The sequence below is a fragment of the Calonectris borealis genome, chromosome 1 (genome assembly GCF_964195595.1).
Source record: "Calonectris borealis chromosome 1, bCalBor7.hap1.2, whole genome shotgun sequence".
NCBI classification, from domain to species: Eukaryota; Metazoa; Chordata; class Aves; order Procellariiformes; family Procellariidae; genus Calonectris; species Calonectris borealis.
In genome coordinates, this window is record NC_134312.1 from 162457607 (window position 1) to 162474725 (window position 17119).

Sequence of the window (17119 nt, forward strand, 5' to 3'; positions counted from 1 at the left end):
GATGTCATCTACCTGTCCCCACAACATTCTTGTCTCTAAATTGGAGACATATGGGTTTGATGGATGGACTGTTAGATGGATAAGGAACTGGCTGGATGGCCGCGTCCAAGGAGTTACACTCAATGGCTCAATGTCCAAGTGGAAACCCACCAGGAATGAGTGGTGTCCCTCAAGGGTCTGTACTGGGACCAGTACTGTTCAATATCTTTAATGACATAGTGGGACCGAGTGCACCCTCAGCAAATTTGCAATGACACCAAGCTGAGTGGTGCAGTTGATGCGCTTGAGGGAAGGGATGCCATCCAGAGGGACCTGGACAGGCTTGAGGAGTGGGCCCCAGTGAACCTCATGGAGTTCAAGAAGACCAAATGCAAGGTTCTGCTCCTAGGTTGGGATAATCCCCAATATCAATACAGACTGGGGAATGAATGGATTGAGAGCAGTCCTGTGGAGAAGGACTTAGGGATAGTGGTGAATGAAAAGTTGGACATAAGCCGGCAATGTGTGCTTGCAGCCCAGAAAGACAATCATATCCTGGGCTGCATAAAAAGAAGTGTGGCTAGCAGGTTGAGGAAGGTGATTCTCCCCTTCTGCTCTGCTCTCATGAGAACCCACTTGGAGTACTGTGTCCAGCTCTGGGTTCCCCAGTACCAGACAGACATGGACCTGTTAGAGCAGGTTCCAGTCAGCGGGCTGGAACACCTCTCCTATGAGGAAAGGCTGAGAGTTGGGGTTGTTCAGCCTGGAGGAGAGAAGGCTCTGGGGAGACCCGATTGCGGCCTTTCAAAATATAAAGGGGGCTTATAAGAGAGATGGAGAAAGACTTTTTACCAAGACCTGTAGTGACAGGACAAGGGGCAATGGTTTTAAACTGAGAGTAGGTTTAGATTGGATATAAGGAGGAAATGTTTTATGATGAGGATGGTGAGACACTGGAACAGGTTGCCCAGAGAAGTTGTGGATGGCCCTTCATTGAAAGTGTTCAAGGTCAGGTTGGACAGATGTGTCTGCCCATGGTAGAGGGGTTGGACTAGATGATCTCTAAAGGTCCCTTCCAACCCAAACCATTCCATGATTCCATGGAAAGTATTTTTGCTATAATTCATTTAGAATACATTGTGTCCCTGGTGTATTAACACTGGCTTGTTGCTGTATGGACGTGATGAGTTTGAAATGAGTTTATGAACTCAGGGCAGGCGTTGCTACTTTGCTTCTGGAATCTTTACAGAACAACACACCATCAATACAATTCTTGCTAATTATATATGAATGTGCATATATTCATGTCCATATTTGTATGTTTAAATGTAGGCATATAGTTCAAGTTAATTCATTAAATTTGAGGAGGGATTTTCAAAGGTGCCCAAAGACATAAGCACAAAATGCCATTGGAATGATGGTTTCTCTGAAAATCCAAATTTTTTTATTAGCTTAAATACTAAAAGCTTAAATACTTATAGTTGCTAATGGTTGTTCTCAAAACCCACAATACCATTAAACCTTTGTAAGGCATCCCATTGTCATATGTTTTATAAAGGTCATGTTTTACAGAAGTTGCTTCGGAAACATTTTAGAGAAAATTGATTTTGTGCTTACTTGAACCTGTATTACCTGAGTTCACCTGTATACTAGACATTGTATGGATTATGGTATTTCTTTGGAGCAAGTCTCTGAGTTAATAAAACTGCTTAGCAGTTTTGATTGGTGCTGTGTATTTACACTTGATCAAAACTGAATTCTGTTTGAAGTTGACATTTTTCTCTGTATTTTGTACTTTAAAAATCAGTTGGGACTTAGTGAATGTTTGAGGAAACTCTTCTTCCAGCATTTCTCAATATATGTGACTCGACTTTCCCATTACCACACTCTCCAAATACAGATCATTTAAAACAGCAAAATGTTGAATCCTGGTATGTTAATAATACAGCACACTGAGCAGATCTGTCAGTTTTTTAAAAACAGTTTGCAATGTTAAAATTGAATTATGTTGCAAGATACAGCATTATTGCAGTCTCTTCCCTTCTTTCGAGACACATGACACGTTCATATTTGTTGATTTTTCTCTAGTACGTACATACCTTACATTATTTTCTAATAGCATCTGAACCTTTCTTCTGTGCAACAGAAGCACCTTCTATATCTTTCTGTAATATTGAGAGACTCCAGTGAAATAAGGTTTTAGCTTTGTGAGAAACCATCTTTCGCTTTCCACAGTTAAGCTCTCTAATAATGGCTTGATTCCACTGAACCCCATCTGATTGACAAATAGGGAAATGCTGTAGCTCTTCTTTCAAAAGCTGAATGAAGATACTTAGTTCTCAGGCAGATGAGATAAGAAAGACCATGGACTCATTGCCTTCAGGTTCATCTGTTTGACTTAACTCTCATTTTGTGAACTTATTATGCAAACCCACCACTTAATTAAAAATATACTTGTACATGCTGACAGTGAGTCTTAAGAGGAATACATATTTTAACTTTGAGCACCATGTGGTTTTTTTAACTTTCATTATTTAATTTTCTCTTTAAATAAATTAGTTTTAAATTGAAAAGGCCTTTATTGCGATATTAAATTTTTCTAGTGTGAATACAAAACTGCCAACTTGCATGGTAACATGTCATGTCTTTATTTTCGTGTAAGTAATATACATTCTAATGCTTAAAGGGCTTTCCATCTCATTGGAATAGCTAATATCTCAGGAAAGACGATCCTTTGATAAGTTAGACATGTAATACCTGAAAAGATAGGTTTCTGCCAGTTATGAAACTGGCAGAACTTGTAACTTTTGCAGCTCCTGACTTAAAAAAAACCCCACTTTTAGCTTTAGAACTAAAATAGTGAATGAATATATTTTAGGTAATTGAATTATGTGGATTTTAAAACTGTGGTGATAGATGTCAAAAAGGCCATGTGCCAGTGCATTTTTCTTTAGTTGAGTTTATGGAAGATCTCAGCACAACTTGAATGGACAGAGGAAAAATGCATTTGTTTTCTTCTCCCTATTAGTTCTCAGAAGTTGATGAGGATGATTGGGATATATCATCAGTAGAAGAAGACTTTTTATTAATGAAAAATGATAGAGGCCAGAAGGCATTGACAGTTGAGAAAAATGAGCCAAATGCTGCATCTGTGGTACATGCATGGGGTCTTCCGAAGACAAGCGTACCAAAGGAGGAAGGTAACGTAGTCATACTTCTACATTATAAGCCTTAAGCGCCTCACACACCTAGAGGAGAACTTAAATATACTGTATTACACATTGTAATTCAATGGTATTTTATAAGAAAAGAACAAGTAAGAAAAACTGTGTGCTTGGTTTTATGTCACATAAATATCATATTTGATATTTATGGTACATACTTATATGTAAACAACACACACACACATAAATACACAGAGATGCTAAGAAACTTAAATTTGAGATTTTAAAACATATAGTACTATCAGGCTTCAACCTTGTCTTGAAAATTAATCATCCAGGATTTTTTTTTTAATCCTTCCACAAATTTAAGGGAGGAGGGAAATTTTCTTACTTTGTCTTGAGAATAATAATCAAATTTCAGCTTTGTTCAAGATATCTAAGTGACCTACCAGGCTGAGATAAATATTTGAGCTACTGGTAAAGTAATAGCCTCAATCTTACATAGAACTTACATAGCAGTTTTGAGCCCTAACATTTCAATATACTTAAAGGTTAAAGCTGTGTCAGTTACATAAAGATATTTTATTTATATATGTTATTTTTAAAGAGAAAGTAATGTCGACACCGACTGCTCGTACTGCGCATTGTATTCTGTGACAGACACAGCCTTCATATTATCAACACTTGTAATTTCCTCACCGGTTGAAATTCTGGACTTCCTGAAGGTGTTTGCTCACATAGCATGTGATTTTATCTCATAGAGAAATACAGAGTAAAAGTACCCCCAAAATATTATTAATAACTGTTAATTTTTTTTTATTATTTTAACAGGCCTTCATGAAGCTGATAATACAAGCACGTTAAAAAGCAGCTTAGTCACTGTAACAGATTGGAGTGATTCTTCAGATATATAATGGTTGCATTCCTGATGGGAGGCACTGCTTTTGGGTTTTGTTGGGGTTGAAAACGTAGTTGAAAACCTCAAGTGTTTCCTATTCATTTCTCATATTGGTCATGTAATAACAAGGAATACTGTTTACAGAGCTCTTGTGTCTTCCAGTCCTGAATTTGAAACAAAATATTCATAATACACATTACTGGCCATGTCTATTTGGAAATTTAGAGTTAATGCTTCTTTCTCGTGAACTCAATGGTGAAAGTCTCTTTGATTTCACTGAGGTGAAGATTTTGCCTCTGATGTTTACATTGAAGATTGAAACTGGTCTTGCAAGAAAGCCTGTTAACCAATGAACAGAAATTACTTCGGAGTATTACTTTATAAAATTTTTAAATGCACATTTGCTTGTATTTTATCATAAACTTTATATAAAATTGTGAACATTTTAAAGAAAATATTTCCATATATTAAAATGTTACGTTTCTAACATGGTTTACAATAAACACCAAATGAAAAGGAAAAAAAGGCCTCAGCTATAAAGCTAGTTACTATTAAATGCCTCCTATTTTGGGAAATCTTTTTTTTTTTTTTCTATTAGAGCTGAGTCTTAGTTAACATAAAAGCACAAAAATTGGAAAAGAAATTAAAACGTCCAGCTAAAGTGAGGAAAGTACTGACCTGCCATTGTGTGTACTTTCATATTTCTGTTTTGTCTATATTGGCTGCCTTCTTAAAAAAAAAAAAAAACGCAATAGTGTTTTGACTTAAATGAAATACCAAAATGAGGTAAAATAAAAGGAACCTTGAATGGCTTTGTAGTTCTGATGTATTTTAGATGGTATCAGATACAAAACCGTTTTAATCATACTGTGCCATTAATAAATAGGACTATTCATTTTTTATATTTACACCCTTGTCCCAAAATGAAACTCCAAGGGTCCATCAGTTCAAACCTCAGGACACATCTGAGTTTGTGTCTAATTTTAGGGTCCCAGTCTAGAAAGCGTTTTGTGGTTATTCATAATCTCTAATCTCATTTATTGAATCATTGTACAAATATTCCCTCAAAAGCCATCGCATTTCTATGGGCAGGCCCAAAAAAAAAATACTAGCTGCATTTTCGAACTGTTGCAACTAATTCAGGATTATCTAAAAAGTGCTGTCAAGTATTGCTGCTTTTATTTGGTCAGCCCTTCAGGAATGTCATTGGCAGAGCAGGCCAGCTGGTATTGCCTGGGGTTTTTCCTTCCCTTTTGTAACCCAGTGTGGCTTGGAGCCATTCTGGAGCCGAAGGTGTCCCTGCACCCTGCCCAGCGGGAGGAACAAAACCAACCCCCCGGAGGTGATTTGTGGCCAGCAGGGGTGAGTGCTGAGGCACGGCAGGAGCCCAGCAGCACAAAGCAAATGCAGACGGTCGGAACGGTCTCCAAGCCTTGTCTTGCCCGCCACAAAACTCCCCAAAGTCTGCAGCCTCAACCTTTTCTCTCCCTGCTACGCACACGAATGCTCACGATCGCGCGTGCATTCTTCTCATGCATGCATTCTTTTTAGGCCGTGCAAGACCCTCTCTAGTGACTGTTTTCATAACAACTGGCCCTGACTCTTCTTAGTACCTGCTCCTGCCTGCCCAAACCCCATACTTATTTTCACTTCACGCAGTCTCTTCCTCTTCTTACTCCTATGGCACGGAATTCACCAAGTTGCACGTTCGTCCACCCCGGCAATGTGGTAAGGAGGTAAGAGCCTGCTGATTCCCACTGACTGTCGTCGTCTGGCCACTGCAGTTACGATGTGCTCTGCAATTCTGACGTCACTGCTAATGAGTGGTGAGATATTTTACGTATTAACCTGCTCAGAGTATGGCTGTTTTGTTCAATACTGAACCCATTTCAGAAAGGGTTGCAATGATGCACTGCAGTCAGTACGATGCGTGTGATGCCATTCCCATAAGCAATTGACATACTGAATTGGTAAATACCCCATTTATTTTTTTCAAGAAAGCAACATCAGCTCATGATTTCCAGGTATAAACTTTACAATACCAACATCAATCTTAAAATACTATATAATAAAATTTACATCAATATGTAAAAAGCTGCAAGTTAATGTTTTAAAAAGTCATTGTCTTAGTGGTAATTACATTGGGGTTGGGGGGGGGAAATCACTCTGAATGAAACATACAAATTCATTTTTAAAACGCTTTGCATCTTCCAACAGTACAATTACACATAAGCGTTCTTGTCAAAGTGCTTTGGTGGGGTTTTGTCTGGGACACTGTTGTGGACCTTTGTACGAGAAGACATCACGGATGTGGCTCCATTATATGCATACCCCCTCCTGAAAAGAAAAGAGAATCAATCATTTACAGCTCATCCCACAGACAGGTAACATCTCTGTATCCAAGCGTTACAGCAATATAAAACTAGAAAAAATGTATAGGAGCATACCTATAAATTTCAGGGGAGGGGGCAGGGGGGACACCTTCCTTCCCTCTGTGGTCTCGTTCTGGTTTGACATTCCCCCTCCAGCATCCCTCTTCGCAATTCACTTTTATATAAATGCGTATCCCTTGTTCACAGCTAAGTAAATTAGGGCCCAACCATGAAATACTTAGGCTGTGGCAGATCCTAGGTGAACAGTTACTGCCTCCAGCTCTGCTTCTTCACTACCACCCCTTTTCTGCTGCTGGAGGTCCCACTGCCACCACCGCTGTCCTCACCTCTCACTTTTTATCTGATGATTTGGGATTAAAGAAACCTGTCTATTCACACCTGTAAGGTGACCTAACCACTTTTCCTACATCGGTGAACGCATTTTTTTTTCCAGCTGTAGAAAATTTATGAAGTATATATAACAGAAGTATTTGTTCTGAGTCAAAAACTTTTCTTAATTACATTGATGATGGACAGAGCATTATCCTTAAATCCCATTATTTTCTTTCATCCACACAATCCTTTTCTGAACCTCACTACAAAGTGTTTCAGAAAAGTAATCAAACCGCATACATACACTACAGGCACAAATGCGCTAGTATTGATTTCTTTCAGTAAGGACAACTTGTGTTTTACCTTGGAGAATTACTGTTTTCAGCTATTGAGAAGCAGAATATACTGCCACCGATTATGCAGAGAGAAGCTCCAGCCCATCCAATGAATAAAGCTGCTCCTAATTCATACCTACAGGAAGTTAACAAATGGATTTAACAAAAGAGAGCATGAATTTAACAGTTTTTCAGAATAAAAGAACTAAATTTTATTCTTTCCTGAATAACTTTCCGTTGACATACACGTTATTCATCGCAAAATCAGCAGCTCTGCCGTTCACCCATGTTCTTTTCATTATTTCCCTCATACTCAGGAGGCAAACTCTGTCCCTGCGGTACACTCGGGCAATGCTTTTTTCCCCGCGCAGCCAGCCGGGATGCCTGGCTTTTCCACATCTCCTCCTGGATCGCTTGGCTGCGGGATTCCATGATTCTGTGGCCCATTTACAGCGCACAGCTCCTGTCCCCTTGGGCCGTTTCAGGTTTGTTCCCGTTGGCTCCCAAACTGGACTGGGGCTTTTGCTGAGCCAGCGATGAGAGCTGCTGCCTACAGCTCTCCTTACCTCTCCCCTCTGGCTCTCAGGCTCTCTCTCTCTCCCCATCCACACTCCAGCCTGCTTAAAACATGAGGTTTTTGTACATATATATGATATGCATAAGCAATATATACACACACGTGCAATATCTGCATATACATATACAGATGTAGCTGATATATCCATATGCATATACAGATATGTATATACATGCGCGCATATGCAGATGTACATGTGTGTACACAAGCACATGTGCACGTGCCAGCAACTTTCTGCTTCTCTGTGTGGTTGGATTCAGGCTGGAAGACACCACTCCCCCCTGAGCCCGTGGGCACGGCTCCAGGTCACCAGCAACGGTCCCTTCTGCTGCCCGGGGCAGCCACAAATTGTTTGCAGCCAGAAACTGCTCAGTTTGACTCCGAGAGGAGATGATGGTGCTTTAGGAGCATTATCACACAAAGTCCAAGGTTCTAAAGCAACAGTAGTAAATGAAGGAAAAGAAGGGCATGGGGAAGAGATTCTTTTCCTCCCCCTGCTCGAGCTCAGCGCCCATAACCTGAGCTCTGGAGCTTCAAGACGAGCAGCAAGCCATGGCTACCACTTGCCTGCTCCATTCCCCAGCTCTTTGCCTGAGGTACCGCTCTTTAAAACACTTTCAGGATGGCCTGCATTAGACCGCAGGCCCAACAGTCTCCAGAGTCTCATATTCCTCACTATTAGGACAGACTGTGTGTCTCTTGCTCCTTCTTCTCTGCCCCTTGAGGAAACCTGTATCTCCTCCTGACTCCTAGGACCCTGCGCTGAAAACACAGGCCCCTGTCCCCCATCCAGCCGCAGTTACCAGTCAGGTGGCTGTGCTGTTCAAGCCTTTGTTAGCAAGTTTATTTATTTATTGTTGGCTTTGGTAAGGCAGCCGAATGAAAGGCTCTTCTTGACAGCCTGCCTGTACAACTGAAAGACTGTGCAGTTGCATACTTTTCAGCTAGTTCTGAACATTTCCATGTGAACAGATCCTAACTCCACATTAGCTGAAATACAGAACTGAAAACACCTGTAAGCTGTTCTACAAAACCTGTATCTTTACAAAGATGACACTATGGAAACACTCAAAAATTGCCTGTGAGCCCAGACACACAGAAATGATATAGCGACTTCTATAATAGGTCACAAGAGGGTGAACACTGGCTGAAGAACAAAAAATCACTCTTCCACGTTTTCTTGAGATTCTAACCAGAGGTAAAGCACAGACTTTAAAAAAAAAAAAGTCACACAGGGAGAAAAAGCCACACTTAGGATATCAGTGCGAAATGCTGTGGACACTCAGGTTCAACTCATTTCTGACTCAGGGACTGTCCTGGTTCCAGCTGGGACAGGGTTAATTTTCTTCCCAGTAGCTTGGGGGTGTGCTGTGTTTTGGGTTCGGTGTGAAAGGAGCGTTGATGGCCCATTGATGCTTTGGCTGTTGCTGGGTGATGCTTGCACCGGGAGGGGGGAGCACAGCCGGGGTGGTGGATCCAGCTGGCCAATGGGGTATTCGATACCATGTGACGTCATGCTCAGTATAAAAACCGGGGGGGGGGGGGGAGGAGGGGGCTCGCCCCCCGTTCGTGACACGCGGTCGGCGGTCGGTGAGCGGTTGTGTTGTGCATTGCCTGTTTTGTGTATTCTGTTATTGTTGTTATTCTCATTGTTATTATTGCTGTTCTACTTCGTTTTATTTCAATTATTAAACTGTTTTTATCTCAACCCGGGAGCTTTCCTACTTGTGCCCTCCCGATTCTCTCCCCCATCCCACCGGGGGGGGGGCGGTGATCGAGCGGCTGCGTGGCGTTTATTTTTGCTGGCTGGGGTTAAACCACGACAGGGACCTACTGCCAAAAAGAGATGGAGACATTGGCGCTCAGAGGTAGGACACTTCGTGAGGACTTGCACCTGACTCTTCATGGACCCCCTAGTGCTCTAACTTCTAGGCTGCTTTTTCATTTTCCGTTCACATCATCTAAGCAGAGTTTTTATTTATCATCCCTTGCTAAGAAAGTATCAGATTCCCCCAAACACTCTCCATACCCAGTGTGGGACTTGGGCACCCAACCTCCAAATTAAGCTGCTGGAAACCGTAGCTCAGCTGCCTTTCACCCTGGAAAACTCTGCACCCAGCCCTGTTTGACTTCAAAATCTGCCAAACCTGTAAAGCTTTAATTCTAACTATGCTCACATTTCCAACCCCGTGCTACGCTTTTCACAAGGCTTGAGCAGATCTCTGTCTGTTCAAGGACCGGGGGTTCTCTGATGAGAAGCAGGTATCTACATCACAGCTCATCACCTAGGATCCCGTTATAGTCCACAGGCAAGAAATTCACACAAAGTACACTTCTAAAGCCCCCCGAAGGCACCTCTTTCAACGAGCTGTAAAGGCAGATCAAAGTGACCAACTCTGATGTGAGGTAAGCCCCTCACATGGATCCCCCCATCCCCACAGGTACTGCCAGAGCACACGGACCAGGGTTAGGCTCCCCGGTAAAGTCAGCGCAGACCACCGCGGTGCTGGAGAACGCAGCCGGACCAAGACCCCCAGGGAGGCTGTCGCTGTAACAACTTAACTTGCCAAGACCATTTGCCTAGAAAGTGGGAAACGCAAGTGCGTTTCCACATTTCCATCTAACAACATTAAACGGTTGGCCAGAGGCCAACGTGAGAGAGATAAGAGACCAGTTGCCACCTCCCCTCCTAGAGCTCTTCAGTTGTACAGAAAAGAAATCAAGATTACATTGGGTTTAATTGGGTAGAAAAGGGTTACCTGACTGTGGCCTACTAGTTGGGAAAGAAGACACAGGGTCCGGCCTTTGTTCTTGGGATTGTTTGTACTTTTTAAGCAACATTTGTTACTATAACATGTATAAACAGATTGCATATATGGACCCTTCTCGGTGACTGCCACACCACTAGGTTAACGAGTTGCAGAGCTGGCCTAATTGGTCTTTCCTCCACATCTTTAAATAGATTTTAAAAATTTCTGGTTTACACTGGTGCTTATGAGGAAAACTTCAAATTTTCAATTGCATATCAACCTGTGTATGGCTCCCTGGATTTTATCCAATCCATTTTAAGCCAACCCTAACCTCCCATCAAAATCCAGATAGGCTTTTTTAGAAGAAATTTCTGCACTTGCTGTTTTTCCCTTCCCTCTTTATCATTAAAATCTTCGCAGAAACACACTCTTCTGTTCTTATAATTCTTGGCTGCAAGAACCAAAGCAGCCACTCTCCGAAGTCTGGCTGTGTATCCACTGTCTCCGGTCAGTGAAACCCAGCTGCTTAGAGATCGCTTGGAGATCGCTGGCAGCTCGGGGAGAGCGGGACATTGATGAAGAGGCTGGAGGTGGTGACAGCAGAGGACTAAGAGAATTCATCTGCAGAGAACTGAAAGCCACCTTCAACTACACTGACCAAGCAGGCTAAAAGCAGATTTTTTGCTGTAATCCAGGGAGGCAGAATCCAGGTGAAAGAGAGAAAGTACAGTATCAGTATAGAAGAAAAATATTCTAGTTGTTACATGCACTAGGACCATGAAGTAAACTTCCAAGCAAACCAGTGGAAGCTTCATTAGCCGACTGCATGTTGGCATATGTAAAGGACATACCTACCTATCCACCAAATCAACACAACTACCCAAGGGAAATACACATGTGGAATGTCTAATTATTATGATTCTTGGAAAATGAAAAATAGATTCAAATGTAACAGCGGGGCAGTGGAAAGAGGGCCTGTGTGAACTGAGCACGATCCATTCAGAGACAAGAAAGTTGAAGGGAAACAATTCTCTATAAAAGAGAATGGGAAGTTAGTCAGATAATTTGGATAAACTACCCCCATTCATCAGTAAGAATGATCATGATTATGGAGTTCAAACTGTGGCAAGGGACAAAACGGATAAAGATTACAAGAGCGTTTTTTTTTAACTAAAAGTAGTAAGGTGACAAAATCATTTCCTAACAGAAGCTGTGGGAGCAACGTCAGCAGGACAGTAAAACAGAAGCACAGATTTTCCCCTATTAGAGGTGTCTGAAGAAAAATGAAACCCATCTTGGCTGCAAGCATCAAGGCGTCCTGTGCCGTCCCCAAGACTCTGTGCGTGTTATTATGTAGGGTCAAGCAATTCCTTTAGAGCAGTTTTAAATTGGCAGTGCAAACTACCGCATCGGTACATAAAGTCCAGCCTACGATTTCTTTCTAAGTAAGGCGGGTTTTGGGGTGTCCCCGTGGTGCCTGTCATTCCTCAGTTAGGTACATAATTCAAACCAGAAGTCTCTTGGGCAACAGCTTTAGGCAGGTCTCTGATTCCTCCTGCACCCATAGTCAGGGTGCCTCTTCCAGATGCAGAAGGCTGGAGGGAAATTCTGATGCTAAACATCTCGAGTCGTTTGTTTTCCCCTAACAGCACCTCAAGCCTGTCTTTGACACCGCCGGAATAACTTCAGGAGAGAAATGTGCAGCAAAAGGCGAAAGGTTGAAACCCAAAGCAGCACCCTCTCTCAGTGAAGAGCCAATGGCAAATTTCCACAATACACAAGCAAAGCATATTAAATGCTTCTGCAAAGCGTATCAAAGTAAGAGTTCCAAGAAGGCAACGAAATACATTACTCCAACATATTTTACATTGGTTGAGAGAGAAAGGAGTCGAATGCCACCATTAGCTTAATCTGATGCAAGGTCGTCGCATGAGCTACATACACCGTGCACAACTCAAATTACAACTTCTGGCTTTCCTCTCTGCCTTCATCTTTGCAGTCGTGATTATGTGTGCCCATAGCTGAGCTATGCTGGTTGTTCAGGGAAAAGGTAATTTCTGCAGAGGATGTTTTACTACCTTTATTTAGATATTTAAACTGAATTTCTCATTCCCTCACAGTAAAATTCCGCTGTGAGGTCTGCCTGCTCTTTTGCAGCAGAAGAGCATAGGAATACAGTGTAGGAAAGGGACTTCTGGCAACAACCATGGTATTTTTCACTAGGAACAGTAAGCCTGATGAATAATTAACTCCTGGCTATATAGCCAGGCTCCATTTTCTTCAGAGTACCTCACATCCTTGTTTCTTTTGGAGGCCTTTGGATCCTGTCCTCACCGTATCGAACAGGCAGAAACTATAGCAGAATTATGGAGTAAACTAATATGAACTTGTTTTCAAGACCGGAAAAGCAGTGTCAGCCCTACCGCAAACGTGGATCCAGTTAATGTTATTTATTCAGACTATTTTCTTTCTATCAAGAAGAAACAGAAAGGCTGAGGGTTCCTTACTGAGCCCTTACTTCGGTCTCAGGGAAATTTATACCCAATGCTTGACATATTCTGGAATCACCACCAAGAAAACTTGGAAATTCTTGTCTTTAAAGATAACTTTACATTACGTAAGAAGCCAAAACAAGAAAGCCTATGATGGTATAATTTACAGCCGACATTTTCAGACTTGGTGGATAAGATGTGAATCCAAACTCCAAGCACTGGTTCATTAATTGCTGCCTTTGTAGGTCCTGAGAACTTGCACAGCTTTAAAGGGAGTCTTCAGGGATGCTCGCTATTTCTGGTATGGATCCTGCAATTCTATAAACACTCGCTTCCTTGAATTTAATTACAAGTATAGTCATGTTATGTTAGTTTATGTTTATGTTAGTGCTTATAAGATCGCAGGTTACGATAAGGTTTCTGATCCAAATTTCAGTCATCTGGATTTGAAAATCTGTCAGCAAAAAGTCCACAGAGCCTGCCAAAACCTTTCTTCAAGAGAAGTCAAGATTGCACAGTGCTCGACACGTTTATGGAAACCACTTTCTCTTGAAAGCTTAAGGAAATAATTTTCTTCCTTTCCTATCGAATGATGCACCTAATGAGAGCCTCTGTCTTGTGAAATCCTTTTGCTGCATCTCTGACATAAATGCAAGCTTCACTCCCGATTAACCCCATTTGCTCTGTGGCAAGCGGGGCAGAGCCCTGCCGAGCCGCGATAAGCCTGGGCGCAAAGATTACAGAGCAGTCACTGTACGGGAAGGTGTTCGTTCATTAAATTTCAGCACGTGGTTACTACAGTTGGAAAATACGATTAAATAAAAGTGCAGCCCACTCTCCTCCTCCGCCCAACAAGAGAAGCACCTGCTCTCTGTCTAAACGGGCGCTGGTGCGTGGTATGAAACTTAAGGTCTACTTCTTTGAAAGATTTATGGGTATAGGAAAGTACTTACTTTTGTGCAACAAAAGAAGGATCAAAGAACTCAGACGTAATCCTGTTTGCATACAGGGAACAACTAGTCATAGAGCACAACCCTGAAAAGCATAAGACAAACCATTCAGTGGAGCCAGCAGAAGAGCTTTGGGCCTGACCCTGAAGCCAATGAAGTCATGGAGAATTGTGCGCGGATTTCTGCGGAAAAGAAGCAGCTCTGGTATGACTTCAAATACCCAAACTTAGAGAAATAAGGTATATTTACCAGAGAGTATGAAAATCAGTCCAGCTAAACAAGCTATTTTTGCTTTAGTCTGATCGGAGCCTCCGACTTTGGTACACTTCATCCCAACCAGTCCAAAAACAGCACCGAAGAAGCCCAGGCAGACGGCAGAGATCATCAGTCCTCTGCAGGCTTGGATGTAACCTGCAGTGAGAAAGAGTAAGGCTGACGTGAGAACTGGGACCACAACGGGTTTCGCTGTAGCTCCTCTCCCTCTGCGCAGCGTTAGGCATTCACTATTGCAAAACCGAATCGGACCTTGGCTGGAGTAATGTCACCTTACCATTGCACATGTTCTCCTTGGTGATGTAGCCCTTCACAGGGCACCACCACCTCAGCCCAGCTCCTCAGAAACACACTATGGTATTCAGGGCTGCAAAAAATAATCCCGTGGCATCGGGTACAGTATCTGCAAGAGGTTGCACCCGTGAGGTTTTGAAGAGCAACTCCACGTGGTCTGCGCAGCGGCTGTCACAGGTTGCAGAGCCACTCTCTGCGCACAAAGCAAGTCTTACAGGTCAGTCTCCTTGTGCATGTGTGTCGCAGATGCGCTACGACTGGCAGCAGATCGGCAGCACTGACCCTGGCTGGGGTCCTGGGCCTGCCTGGACATGCCACCGATTTGGTTTGGACCCAAGAAGGCCCTCGTTCTGCAAGGAAGTCAAACATGCGCTCAGCTTCATGGACAGCAGTAACCCTTCGAGAGAAAACAAACTACTGCCGTGCTTCAGCCTGGACAAATGCGCCTGGCTTCAGCCAGGTAGAGTTTTGCCGTGCTGGCTGAGGCTGCTCTGAGCCGGACCTCCCAGGGGCCTCCCAGGGCCTCTCAGCGGGACAACGGCTTGCTTGGCCTCTTCTCCCTTCTGAGAATATCTTGTAACTGAAAGACTGTGATAATCTCGTATCACTGTTTACAGGGTGGAACACTGCAATCTTACACAGCTGAATAACCATCACAAGATGTTCTTCTTCACAATCTGTTGTTACATCTCGTTTAAAATGAAAATGTACTTCCACTATTAGGGTATTCATTCTTTTCCCTTTGATCTCCAGTGGGTGGAAATGTTGAGAGCTAAACCACGTTTTCATTGCCTATTACACCAAATTTTACATAATAAAAAATAAACACACCCCCCCCCCCGCATAAAAGTCTTTAATATGTTGGAAATTAACATATCAAAACAGGAACTAGAGGACATCTAATGGAAACAGAAGGCAGCAGATTCAAAACAAAAAGTGGGCTTGTTCATATAACGAAGCTGTGGAACTCCTTTCCACAGGGTATGTGGATGCTGAAGGTTTACAGAGATTCAAAAAGAGATTTGATACATTCTTAAAGAGAAATCTGTGTCTGGCTGGCAGGTCCTTGAGCTGCAGATGGCTATCACTGATGCTTGGCCGCCTTCTGCTCTCCTTACTGCCACCCACTTTGGCCGCTGCTGAAGAGGCATCAGCTCCAGGGTGACCTCTCTGTGTTTGAACAATATTTTTAAAAAACCCACACAAGAAGTAATTTGTACCACGTAACACCCTGTTTATCAGTCCTACTGAATTTAGGTGCAGTGCTGCACGTCTGCAAACGCAACCTACTGCCATTTATCTCTATCTGTCGGCATGCATGTAGACTTCTTTCATTTGCAACATGCTTCCCTAGCCCATCTGCTAAAGAAATACAATAGCCAATGAAGTAACTGTAACTCGTACGCCTCTCATGTTGGAACATAAGAGAGAGAGTAATTTGTGCCTGTTGAAGTGTCTATCGTTATAATTAGGTACATTAAGTCTGAACTATAAGGTAGACTCCTATGGTAGAAGGATGAGCCGCCCTCTGGAGAAACCTCCTTTTCCCCACTCAGGATAAATGAAGCGCAGAGCCTAGGGTGACTCACAGTGAACTGCCAGATTGCGGTTACCTAAAATCAGGCGAGATGACCACCTTTCTCATCCAGCTGGGCAGAGTAAAATTTCCTCAACAGTGACATAAACCGTACTCCCAAACAGTTCAGTCCAAGCTCGGGTGATAGGTACACCTCTGCTTTTGAGTCAAATTCCCTGTTCTTACTCCTTTTTCTTCACTCGGGCAAAACCCAAGGGATGTCAGTAGGAAAAAGGCTTTATGAAGATTTCAGAAGGTGATTCTTAGTTTATAAAACCCAAGTCCGAAAAAAGCAGTCTTGCTTGGTTCATTTTTGCTATAGGCATGGAAAAGTTGGTTTTTACTACTTTTGATGGCGTGTAATGAATTTCTTGTAGCACACAGGTAAAGCGGGAGATGAAGACTGGCAAGGAAGCTATTATTTTTGACAGGTCCAATTTATTGACACTGTTAGTCGTTAATTGACACATTAAAGTGCTGAACCATGAACATATTTACCCAGAGGTCCTCTAAACTTTTATTTATGTCTGAACCTCCTAGGAGAAACAGTAAATATTCACCCCAACCAAAATTACCAGCATATGCTAGGAACCACACGGCTGAAATTCAGCTGTTCCTGAAGGTCAATACACAGTTTTAGAATAGGTAGAGGGTAGTGAGACAGCAAGAAATAATTAACTCACTCACCCAGAAATCATTTTCAATTATAAACTGCATAAGCTGGAGGACTGCTGAGTTCTGCTGAATGAATAACCTTCCTCACTAAATATTTCACCGAATTGGCAGGTCAGCCATAGCGGGACTTGTTTCAGTTCACCACAGCAATCATCCAACTGGCACACATTTTTAAAACAAAATATATGAAAAAAATTCACAATCTACGCCAGTAACGCAGAAGAGCAGAAGACTCTATTAGTCCCACTAGGTTGACTGGAGCATTAAGAAGCATAAAAGGGTGAAATCAACCTTTTCACCAAATCCAGCCTCCTATTGCTCCTATGTTAAAACTATGTATAGCATTTGGCTGTAAGAGTAATTAAACGTTTTCTTCCTAGAAAGCAAGAACATTACATTGCTTACCAAGGCTTATAATGCAGAGAAGTGTAAGGGGGAGCTGCCTATTTCT

General features: G+C 42.4%; 2 protein-coding genes across 4 annotated transcripts in view; one reads left to right on the top strand and one right to left on the bottom strand.

Annotated features, from left to right (window-relative positions):
* Positions 1–4913, top strand: part of DZIP1 (DAZ interacting zinc finger protein 1) — a 37385-nt gene extending 32472 nt beyond the window's left edge. Inside the window, exons 17-18 of the mRNA XM_075138427.1 lie at positions 3008–3179; positions 3975–4913. Of these exons, the coding sequence (XP_074994528.1) occupies positions 3008–3179; positions 3975–4057 (255 nt within the window). The 3' untranslated portion in view covers positions 4058–4913. The remainder of the gene's footprint in view (positions 1–3007; positions 3180–3974) is intronic.
* Positions 4914–5096: 183 nt separating this feature from the next.
* Positions 5097–17119, bottom strand: part of CLDN10 (claudin 10) — a 62259-nt gene continuing 50236 nt past the window's right edge. For 2 of the 3 annotated variants that reach the window (XM_075138493.1, XM_075138475.1), the window contains exons 2-5: positions 14100–14261; positions 13854–13935; positions 7110–7217; positions 5097–6378 (exon numbers count right to left, since the gene is read on the bottom strand). In XM_075138493.1, the coding sequence (XP_074994594.1) occupies positions 6264–6378; positions 7110–7217; positions 13854–13935; positions 14100–14261 (467 nt within the window). In that variant the 3' untranslated portion in view covers positions 5097–6263. The remainder of the gene's footprint in view (positions 6379–7109; positions 7218–13853; positions 13936–14099; positions 14262–17119) is intronic. The other variant, XM_075138483.1, reaches the window with a different exon arrangement.